Here is a 12,446-nt window from a genome sequence, read left to right as displayed (position 1 = left end):
ACGGTGTTGGTCTCGGTAATGTGCTTCATTACGGCAAACTCATGGAATTGTCTAATTTTGCTGGTACAGTATTAATTTTAAATGAGGCGTTTCGTCCTTGGTTTTGTTTTTTTGCAACTGCAAGGTTCATGCGCGGTATTATACACTTTTGTGTTTGTTGTTATTATTATTATTATTGTTATTATTATTATTGTTGTTGTTGTTATTATTATTATTATTATTACACGTATGACTTGTTTTTATTACTCTTGCTTTTATTATTGTTATTTATCGGGTACTGAGAGACAGAAATAGTGAATGCAATGAGAGTTTTAGTAAAGAATAAGAGTTAATGTTTGTAGATGAGAAACAGTTAAGAATGTCTCACGTCTTGTCACATACACGCACCGTCTACAACACTTAGCGCATGTATCACATTCCCAAGCCACATTGCAAGTCACGTATGATTATTAAGATCGTGAACGTGTTTTATGCAGTATAATGCACTTGTTGGCCTGACCGTTCTAGTTTATACTCTAGGAAAATAGTGTAAAGTTGCTTTTCTTTTTGTCTATTGTATTTGATTGATTTATAACTGTTAAATATGACTCACGGTCACTTATTCACTCACTTAAGTCACTCCACAGTCATTCATTCACTGTTTACTCATTCATTGACTCCCCCGCTGAATCATTCACATAACCCACTCTCTCAATTTATGAAATAACTTGCTCTAATATTTAAAATATTCTTCGATCACCTGAAGATTAGCCCCCAGTTTATCCCACGTAACAAGTAGACACCCTAACGGTAACTTAACACCCAGGTGGCATTAGGGTGTTTAATCATCAGGTGAAATAAGCTGGGGATCTAATCATCAATGTAAAATAAGCTGGGGTATAATCATCAGGTAAAATAAGGTGGAGTACCTCATCAGGTAAACTAAGCTGGGGATCTAATCATCAATGTAAAATAAACTACAGTAGGGTATAATCATCAGGTAAAATAAGCTGGGGTCTAATCATCAGGCAAAATAAGCTGGAGGTCTAATCATCAGGCGAGGTGAAATAAGCTAGGGCTCTTTAATCATCAGGTGTAATAAGCTTGGGGCCTTATCACTGGGTGAATTAAGCTGGGGGTCTAGTCATCAGGTGTAATAAGCTTGGGGCCTTATCACTGGGTGAATTAAGCTGGGGGTCTAGTCATCAGGTGATCTCATTCTTCTTCACATGAGCTCTCTTACCATTATCTCTGGGTATCAAGATGTATAATTCAACCTCTTCTTCCTAGTGTAAGTTGGCTTTAGATACCAAACTTAAATTAGGTGGTTCATCCTGGAGATATTTTCACTTGGTCTTTTAGATTCTAACGAGGGACATTGTTCATAGGTTTAAGTCTCAATCTCAACTCCAGTTTTGTCATTTCTAAGTTAATGTTGACAATTAGAAAATACATGAGAGTGGGGGGGAGGGGTGATTGTGTTGAGATTACAGAGGTTAGCGGTGGGGAGGATATAGGCATTTACTAAAATCGTTCATGAATAGTTTGCAAAAACCAAGATGGACTGAGGTTACTGAGGAATGTAATAAAGTGATAATATTCCCCCCCCCCCAAAAAAAAAACATAAATGAAAGGAATATAAAAAACAATTGATGATGGAAATGTAGTAAATAATTTATGAAAGATAACCTCAATAATATACAAGAAAATAGTTAAAGAAATAATATAAAAGTAATATCAGAATGGGTGCGCATGACTGTCACTGGTAAAAAATATACATCGTATTTATGAAAATGATCGTGATGTTGTAAAACACAATCCCAGGATGTCTGTGTACACTCGCCTCAAAAAGTATCTTATGATTTTGTGTGAGACAATCTGACACAATGTACGAAGAAATCCGACAACCCTAGTGAGACAGCAGGAGTCGCAGTAGTGTTCATTTTGAAATTCATCGGACCACCTCCATAAAGATATTTCTGGAGCGAGTGTACAGCGTTCAGTTCTTGTACGTGAATGTCAGAGATGCTTCAACTGATTCAAGTTACGTCATTCATCAGCTAGTGAGTAATGAAACCGGTGAAGAATAATGAGGATGGTTATGGAAGAATTTAAAATAACAACTCTTAAGTGTACCAACAGTGTCCTCATCCCAAAACGACTCTCCTTCTACTTCAATACAAAAATATATATCGAGTTAATAAAATTTATACCAACGAAGGAAAACTTATGCTTTCAAAATAGTGCATACACATTCTATAAGGTTAAAAACAAACAAATATATCTCTCAGCAAAATACTAACAAATTCCTCTCAGCAAAAAACTAACATAAATTCTTCTCAGCAAAACTAACAAATTCCTCAGCAAAAAACTAACAACTTCCTCTCAGCAAAAAACTAACATAAATTCTTCTCAGCAAAACTAACAAATTCCTCAGCAAAAAACTAAAAGAATCCTCTTGGCAAAAACTAACATAAATTCCTCTCAGCAAAAACTAACAAATTCATCTCAACAAAAATTAACATATATTTCTCTCGGCAAATATAACAAGGGATATATTTGGTATCAACGTAAATACACAGCATCAACTACAGTATTGGAATAAACACAACCATTAGAATAGTAACTGTCCCCTATTTTGTGAAGACGGTCACTGGCAAAACTAACGAGGTCCAGTACTGTCTTGGGCATGTTTCCTAACTTCATCTCCCCTTAAAGTATGTTAAACGTACCCCGCAAAGTTTGGGCAAAGACGCTTATCTTCTTAATTAGTAGAAAACCCTAACTTAACCAAAGGAACCACCCGACCTGACCTAACTTATCCTAGCCAGAATAAAAGTTTCAAGATCTTTCCAATTGATGAACAAAAAAAAGATCCGTTCCCGAAACAATAATAACAACCATAGGTTATGTGATACATTGGTCCGTTGCTTCAGTGGAACTTTAACAAGAAAAACACATACAGAACTCATTCCCTCCCTCCCTCCCTCCATCACTTCCTACCTCCTTCCTCCATCATTTACTACCTCCTTCCCTCCCTCCCTCCATCATTTACTACCTCCTTCCATCCCTCCCTCTGTCACTTTCTACTTCCTTCCATCCCATAATTTTATTTCATCACAAAATCAAATCAGGGATGGATAGTTGCACTTTCCTTCTGGATAAAACTGGTACAGAATCTACACCTGCACTGTCTGACATATTATTGAACTGTGTTACAAGTAAGTGTGTTCTGGCTCACAGCACCACCAAAATATTACACTAATAATTACAAAGTCTCTATACATGACCCTGCAAATACAAGCTCTTAAATCCTGTAAGTCAGTATGGAAGGTACAGATCCACTTTGTGTAATGTACTATACAGACAAAATGAGGATATGAGCAAGTATGTGATGATTGATATTTTACCTGTTGCCTCAGCCCTTTTCTGTCACTTTCCCAACTATGTGATGATATTCTACCTATTATCTCAGCCCTTTTCTTTTACTTTCTACAATTGTATTACACCATATTCTCCCTGTTCCTTCATCCACCCCATACAAATGTAAGAAAAGAGTAAAGATACCACAGAATATACAATCACACACCAAAAAGCACAAAGTTCTGCCAAAATGTTAAGTATATTATTGGTTTTCCTTTGAGGAGGCATCAATACAATTTGTACACAACAATGAATCACATATGAAGGATACACAACATACATAACACTGTCTGTTTGGTGAAATATACAGTGAGAGAGTCTTGTCTATAGATGGTGGTAAAAAATTACCATCTAGAGATTGATGTCTCTCCTCAGTACACATTGACGTCTCTGATCAATACATACAGTAGACCCTTGCCATTTGTGAGGGTTAGGTTCCAAGAAATGGCACGAATTGGCAAAACCGCAAATAGCAACTTATACTCCCTCCATGCACTACTGTATACCTATACCAAACAACTGACCAGCTGTGGCAGCATTCATCCCCTCTTTTAACTTATCTAATAATAAAACGTTCTTTGTCAGGGTCATCACTGACTTCTGCTTTTAACATTTCACTCCACTCGCATCACTAGCACTGACACTAGGAAGTCTTTTAGGTGCCATTTCACACAGAAACACTGAAGCTTTGAGAGTATAACATGAGATGTTGCGTGGGGTGACCCGTTGTGCTACAGGAAAAGGCTTGCAAGCTAGCCACCACCTGCTTACTGCGAATCGTCGAAATCACGAATCGCAAACTCGCGAATGGCAAGGGTTTACTGTATGCAGGTCTGGGAGGAGAGTTTCACCTTAAGCTCCAAATTACTGTTTATATAAAGTCCTAAATCTTAAAATTCTCACAAATACTATGTCTTCATTCTCGCTCTATATAAATATTTACATAACCTGAAGATTAGCCCCAAAGCTTAATTCACTTTAAGATTGACCTGACCTAACCTCCAAAGGTAACAGTAGGGTGATTAAGCTTCAGGTGAAATAAACAGAGGGGAGCTAATTTTCTGTTGTTCTAAATATTTTTGATCGATGGTATAAGCTGTTGACATCAATATTTATTTACTGTACTAACTTTCCTTCCTCAATTCCTACTTTTGTTTAGGGTGGATCATTGGTAACTTTCACTCTGAGAAAACAACTGAATTTAAACAGTGAAGAGACATATATACAGTAGTAAGTATCGGCACATATTAGTAGTCACACATGACAAAAGACAATTATGAATACTGAACTGCTTAGAGAAATTATATAAACCATAAATAACCATAAAAAAACATAAACATCCCTGAAGAGAAGATCACCAGAGGAACCCATAAGAACAAAATGCTCTTTTCTATTATAGTACTGTATATCGTTTACTCCTTTTTGTGCCACATCCCCTCACCAACCCATCCACCCCCCCTCACTCCTCAAGATCTGGGGGTGGAGAAGAAGTGACCACATTATGCCCAGTTTCTGAATAATTATCCAAGAGTCAAAATTTCTACCATAAACAAATCCTCTTAACTTGCCATTACTTGTCAATATCCTGTACAGAGGAAATTTTATTTGAAAAAATATAAATTAAGAAAAGATCGTTCAGATACTGGTATTGACAATATGAAAAAAATCATTTAGGCACAGGTACAAATTCTTTACGTCGCTGCCAATACACCATCAACGCTAAACAGGTTTACATAATTTATTTTTACGGCTGTTGAACGTACAAATCGCATTCACTTATATCTGGTACAGTGGTTGGCTCATGTTAAAACTCCCAGAATGGCTCTAAGGAATGTCACAATAGTAGACAGACTAAGGATGCTAGATAAGCATTCCAGAGTTGTCACGTCTCTCAATACACACCAGCCACTGTACCAAGTATAAGCGCAGACGGCTGCTTCTGAAACAAGAGCACCACATCCTTTAAAACAACCATATATTCTCAAGACACAAACACAGTACACAGTATTAACAATAGTTCTGTCACTGTGTATAACTAATAAATAATTGCTTGTTCCAATATATTATTTTTTCTTTTTATTATCATTTCTACACTCAGCTTTAAAATAACATTAATCATAAAACAGATCCTATTGTAACCCAGACAGACAGTCAATCACTCCATTTAGACACAGCCCATGCTGATGGAGGAAGACTCTGTAATCTCTTAATAGTTGGTAGTCCCCATTGCATCCACAGGAACCCAAACGTCATCAACACCACACTCTCTATGTAGTACCCATCCACGGTTGTGTGGCAAGTACCTCCCCCCGCCTCACACGCCTGGAAATAACATGTGGAGTGGTATTACACTTCCTTTGGTAAATAACGTGTAACACTTCGTACTACATCCCACTTCTAATTGCAAACATACTACACTTCCTCAATGACCACTTAACTATTCCTAATCATGTCAATAAATTTTCACAATCAAAAGGAAAAACTTTTTTTTTTTTTTTACATTCCACAGTTGCTCACTCCTACTCAGCAAGTACCAGGGGTAGAGCTGATGAGGAAGATATGATAGCAGTGTTCTACAAGGTATCCCCCTATTTACAATGGGGTTAGGTTCCTGAAAAAACCCATTGAAGGTTGATATACCGTAGATCGCGATCATTTTAACATGGGGTTCAATGGGATATGTTCCCAGCCAGTCCAAATCCACATATATCACAAAAAAATTATAAAAATCCTTCACTAATAATACAGTACTGTATATATATATATATATAAAACAATTAAACAACACTCACCACATCAATAAAAACACAGCTCACTTCAGTCACAAAAACAGAGCAAATGATGATAACATAAAAACAATGATAGCAGCTACCACAGCTCACATCATGTTGACAACAATAAACATGTGCAGCAGCCACCTGGTGCACTACAGTACCCAGCTATGTTCTATGGTGATGCCACATGGCCACGATCGTGTAACTCAAAGATTATCGGTCATGGGTGTTTTTTTACCTAACAGTGCAAGGACATCACTAATGTTCACAATGTACAAAGGTAAATCTAATGAAAGAATAAGAGAAAAAATCAAACCATCTCACCAAATTCAAGTCAAGATTATGTAAACTTTAACTAACCTTTTCTTCCTGAGCACTGTCACAAGAGAGGATATCCATCACCCCGGTACAAGATTTCCAAGTCAGTTCCGAGACAAAGCGTAGTGCTATCCAGGCTGGCCAGTTACCCCCGAGGTTGGTGAAGGTGTTGAGGAGAGTCATGTAAGTTCCCCCCACGCTCGAGTCGCTGATACGGGCGAAGAATGCCATCACCCCCACGAACATACAGTTGACGAACACCTGAAATATGAAGTGACATAAAAAATTAAAATACCAACTACGGTACCTGTGTATTACTTTAAGTGACAGCAGAAATGATAAGTCTGATTATTAATATCACTGCTCCAGGACAAAATTTACAGTTCATTTGATGTTCCTGTGCCGCTGTGTATAATCTATTTGATGACATTACATTATAGGTAACATGTTAAAGACTGAGGCCAGCCGTGAGTCCTACCTGGTGTATGAGGTAGATGACGATGATGATACCGTAATAGTATAGAGGGTAGGAGCCGTCAGCTGCCTTAAACATAGGTGTTAACCAGACCAGCCCCGCAAATACCAGCCCTAACAACAATCTGTAAAATAAAACTCATGAATACTGATGGGGCATATAAACTCGTTTAGAAACGTGGGATTGATTCTGATATTGTATTTTCTGGTCGAGTTCACAGTCAGACAGAATAGGGAGTGATCTTACAGTCAGCCATCCTTCCCCCTGACACCCATCAGCCTCAGAGTGAGATCAGACACACAGTTTGCCCTCTGAAGGCAGGAGATCTAGCAGTACTTGTGTCCACCTGGTCAGTCTACACCTCTTATTAAATTCCCAAGACCAATCTGCTATTTGTATTATATTTCCAGCTAATGAACCACAAACCCTAAGGAGGAGGAAGGGGTGTCCAAGCAACCTGACAATGAACTTAGTGAGAAAATAGGATATCAAGATCAATCAACCATTACTAAGTAGATGTCTTCCACCAGACACAACTAAAACAACAGTAGTAGGTAGTAGTGGTTCCAGTCTATGTTGACATACAGTACACCTTACACAAGTTACCCCAGACAAACACCATGGAGAGGTCGAGTGCTGAAAACATACTGACGTGCAACACTCATAAACCCCCAAAGTTCTACAGTGTTATTCTTAAATCAAGTCCTGGGAACCTTGATTTTCAACTGTGGTGCCTTCCAAACCAGCTACGATACATATGTGCTACATACATATTTGCTAATATACTTATCTTGTACATACTGTAAAGTAAACAAGTGAATAGTTTACACTGTGTAATGTTAACAAAGTTGACATAATAATGATTGAACTTAATGGTAACTATTTTCTCTCATTTATGCCAATCTCTTTAAAATACAACACATGAGTCAGCAATCTATTTCCTGTACTTCACATTACTCTATGAGGAAGCAAAAAGAACACAGTCGTACCTTAGAGGATATCCGAACATAAAGGGATTGAGAGGTTTGGGTCCAGCAGTGTAGCGGGAGATGTAGAAGGGAAGGAGCACTTGGACAGGGGTCATGGGGATGGACAGAAGAGCTAATCTGTCCTTGGGCACACCACTGTCTGTCAGCTTCAGGACTGTTAGTGAGTCAGCAGCAGCGAACCCGATCTGAACGGGGGAGATTTGGCACCAGTGATGTAGTTGTGGCTATAAACGAGACCACTTGTAATTTTACCTTTATGGATCACCTGAAGAGTACTTCCCCACCATTTTAAGCACCCTGAAACTATCAAGAGGAAAGGGGGTTTAATATTCAGTTGATTCATAAAAGCCAAAATTGTGAAAGGTCTAGTTCATAGTTTTGCCTATCTCATTGTAACCTGCATTAAGAGGAACACACAAACTGATCCTAGAGAAAATGAATGACAGTGAAAGACAGATGAGTCTACACTATACTGATCATGATAGGTTACACTGGACAGAGGTTAGTTAGTAAGAATCAGCAACTCAGAGGATATTGTATCATCATTATTACAGTACAGTATATAACTAAAAAGTACATAATGATGTTTGCAAAATCCCCTTCTGTAATTAAGAGTGTGACAAGAATGAGACCTGGAAAGAGAATATTATCTAGATTTAAACATTAAGGTTCAGAATGCAATAGTAGTATACTTCAAAGAATGACCAAAAGCCCTTTATGCTACGACACGTCCAATAAATCCATGATAATTAGACGCACGGTAAAGTGTGTGTGGGAACTATGTTGTAACGGCCCCCACACATTATAAAATACACGAGATACATCAAACAACCCACATAAACCCTCACCACTCACCTTACAAGTTAACAGCACCAGAATTAAGTCTCTCATCGTCTTCATCTTCAGTACACGACCCAGGATCTGGTATGTCCCAATCAAGCCGAAGTCAGGTTCATCAATCTCAACCTATCAGGAGGAGAGTGAGTTGATGAAAACTTCACACACACACATCAAGTCTCTGTCCTTTCATATTCACAAATTTGAACTTTACTAACTGACGTAATGATTTTCTTCTCTAATCCACAACCAAACACAAAAATCTGCCTAAGAGAGAGAGATTACAGATTAGTGAGGTTTTATTATATAGTATTTGTGACTGATAGCTGAGAATATATAGAGAACATCTACTTAATGGCCACACAGCTCACACACCTCTGAATCGTCCTTCTCGTGCTTAAATAACCAAACAGCTGTTGTCGTGGTGCAGAACACAATGCCCCAGAAATAAAGGAAACCTGGAAATAAAAAAATAAACAATTATAATAATCTACGTCTACATCATAAAAACCAAAAGATGGAAACTGGATCCTAATAAAAGTAGGACTATGACAAGAATTGGTGATGTATTTATGGTTGTTCGATATATTCAAGGATGGGTCAGTCCAAGATGAGAACAAGGGTCAAGGGTAGGGTTGCCATACGTCCGTATTTTCCCGGACATGTCCTCCATTTAGGTCTCGAAATCTTCGTCCGAAAGTAATTTTTAAAATTCTTTAAAAGTCCGGAATTTCAGCTTCCATCATTTTCTCCACGGAAAAAAAACATGAAACTGTAATGACGAGAGAGAGAGAGACTGTGAGAGAGGGGAGGTGGAAACCGTAGAGATCTCGTTCAGTTGTCTTCTGGAGCGTCCTCTTTTTTTAATGTTCAGATATGGCAACCCTAGTTAAGGGGATGAGTGCAAGTTTGATAAATACAGTAATGATCCTAATATTAGAGAGGTACATCAGCTGTGGGAAGGAAACCTCTTTATAAATATCTTTAGATGCATAATTAAGTATAAATTTTGTAAATACAGGTACTTCAAAAATAAAAAGGACTAAATATCTTTAGAAACAGAGAGACACTTGCCTGGAAGAGTAACTAGGGAGTCATTTTGGCCAAGGTAATTGACACAGAAGTCCTTCGATTCCAGGGCCAGGAACACCACATACCCCAGGAAGTACCCGGCTGTCTGACCCACAGAGTTACAAGTTGATGCCCACCCAACATTTTCTCTGAGGATAGACATTCATTATTCAAAATCTTACTTAAATACAGTGAAAGTAGTACAGTATGGTAGAGATACAGTATAAGAAAAAGCTGCCTAAAAACAATCCACTCATAGACACAGGAGGATCAATCATCAAGTTGTTCGAGAAACCACAGGTGTCTCTCAGCTCTCTAATGACTTTACAGATATCTTAGCACACTTATCATACACCAAAAAAGAGCTGTAATGAAAGTGATGGTTGGCTCATTTCAAGAGACACTGTACGTCACCTGGAGAGGATGGTGAGAGCCCAGCCATCAACAGCAATGTCCTGTGTGGCGGCCAAGAAGTTGAGGGCGAAGAAGACACAAGTGATGAACGCCACATTAGGAGGATGGTCTGAGCCCTCTCCTAGAAGCTCATTGACGTTTGGTGACAGTAGCAACATAAACAATCCTGGGAACAAATAAATTAAGTAGAGGCTCACTATATCGGACACTCGATATATCAGAAATCGGCTTTATCAAACCAGCCTTCACCCCAATTAGTCCGATAAATCAACATTCAACTACATTACATTCATGACAGTTTTCAGGATCAATAGAGGACATGAGATGGGTGCACAAATGAGAGACGATGGACCAAATAATCTGCAACTGTGTGAGGCATGTCAGAATATTTAAACCTTTATCTAATGGTGGATAAAAAGTTATATTATTTTATCCTTAATGTCTCGCTCTTCTTTTTTTTACCAAACATCCTTCATCTGGTCTTATTCTAATTTTCATCTTCCCCTTTTTATCCAAATTCTGTGGTCAAATCACTAGAGTTGACTGTACTCTGACTACTGTGCAATCCATTGATGCTGTGTCCTCACTCCCAACCCTCTATAATGTACAGTACTGTGCTAAACTATTGTTCTGTTCATCATGCCCCTATATAACTCCCTGTTCATCTACAATACATCCACTCACAACTTCAAAATCACAACCACTGCCAACTGGAGAAACATAACATCTGATGCAGCCAGATTTCAGGCACACAAAATGTCATACAACCTACTCAAATACCTGTATATACAAAACTCTTCTCTAAAACTAACATGTAAGTAAACATTTTCCTTAAGTTTACATTTTATGAGTAAATCTCCCTTGGCATCAACACATCTCTGAACTTGTCCAATCTAATTAAACTAATAACCTTAAATTTCAACATAGAGATACAGTATACAAAATGTGTTCATCAGGTTTGTAAAATATCAATGACAGAACAACCTCAAAAACACACACACACCTATGAGATATTGGGCTGGGACAAGCCATGATTTACGTCGCCCGATCTTCTCAAAGTAGACAGAATCAACTAGGGGCGCCCATAGCAACTTGATGCTGAACGGCCAAAATGCTAAACTGAAGGTGGCCTGTGGAGAAGAGGGCTATGTAAGTGACACAATTATGACAGTAACAAGTACCTGTATAATGTTACCTACTGATATCACTGAAAGTAAAGAAATTACCCAAAAATTTCAAAAAAATTTCTTAAAATATATATTAATTATATTCCTTCATTCATAAAAAGATGAAGACAAAAATACTTGGTAGGTTAATGTTTTGGTGAAATAAGCTGGAGTGCAGACTCTCAAGAAGATCCTGAATTAACACAAAAACACCAGAGAGAGCCAATGAAAAACCACAGGTGCCGTGTAATTAGCACTGCAAAACTAATTAAAATTTTCCGAGTCATTACAAGTACCGGGTAATTACCCACACATCAAATTCTTAACCACGGATCCTTAATTAACAAATTCAGTAGTACAGTGGGTCACGATTTTTCACAATTTGACTCATCATAAGTACTGTACCTACATTACTCTCACAATTTTAAATTTTGGCGGTTTAGTGTGATATATACTACTTGGGCAGAGTATTACCCAAGATGGATCAAGACCAGATGTCAATCATGGACTACAGTACTTGGGTCCACCTACAGCTGTTAGAGGTTGAGTTTATAATTATCCAAACAGTTAGGCCCTGAAGCTAACAACAGTAATTACAGTAAAAGTCAGATTATCTGTCTAAAGGTGTTGAGGATACAATACAGTGCTGTAGGTACATTAACCGAACAACCAGTGAGGAAGAGAATAAAGTGAACACTTCTTAACACAACTTGTTCTCACTTCAACACTAATGCCATCAATTCCAGACACACATTAACAAATTACAACTCACCTTAAGTCTGAACACCTGGTTCCTGGAGTACAGGTGTTCAGACTCAGGAAGCGGTAGCTTTATTATTGTGAAGGTACCTGACAGTAGTGTGTACTCTATTATTGTACTATATTTCTGTTATTTGAGTAAAATGTTGAGTAATAGTGAGAGTATTTTGAGGAGCTACTGTACTGTATGTATGGCATAACAGCTGTTTTAAATAATGTATTCTAAATGTGTTGTAATTAT

At 37.9% G+C, this 12,446-nt stretch overlaps 1 protein-coding gene across 1 annotated transcript in view; it reads right to left on the bottom strand.

The window, feature by feature from the left end:
* Window positions 1–3,167: 3,167 nt before the first annotated feature.
* Window positions 3,168–12,446, bottom strand: part of LOC121868265 (acetyl-coenzyme A transporter 1-like) — an 11,349-nt gene continuing 2,070 nt past the window's right edge. Inside the window, exons 4-12 of the mRNA XM_042368668.1 lie at window positions 11,284–11,410; window positions 10,281–10,446; window positions 9,870–10,015; window positions 9,171–9,253; window positions 8,814–8,924; window positions 7,959–8,143; window positions 6,973–7,093; window positions 6,537–6,755; window positions 3,168–5,724 (exon numbers count right to left, since the gene is read on the bottom strand). Of these exons, the coding sequence (XP_042224602.1) occupies window positions 5,554–5,724; window positions 6,537–6,755; window positions 6,973–7,093; window positions 7,959–8,143; window positions 8,814–8,924; window positions 9,171–9,253; window positions 9,870–10,015; window positions 10,281–10,446; window positions 11,284–11,410 (1,329 nt within the window). The 3' untranslated portion in view covers window positions 3,168–5,553. The remainder of the gene's footprint in view (window positions 5,725–6,536; window positions 6,756–6,972; window positions 7,094–7,958; window positions 8,144–8,813; window positions 8,925–9,170; window positions 9,254–9,869; window positions 10,016–10,280; window positions 10,447–11,283; window positions 11,411–12,446) is intronic.

The sequence above is a fragment of the Homarus americanus genome, unplaced genomic scaffold (genome assembly GCF_018991925.1).
Source record: "Homarus americanus isolate GMGI-L3 unplaced genomic scaffold, GMGI_Hamer_2.0 scaffold19318, whole genome shotgun sequence".
In the NCBI taxonomy this organism is placed as follows: Eukaryota; Metazoa; Arthropoda; class Malacostraca; order Decapoda; family Nephropidae; genus Homarus; species Homarus americanus.
The sequence above is the reverse complement of the archived record's forward strand: the minus strand, read 5'-3'. Positions and strand labels throughout refer to the sequence as shown.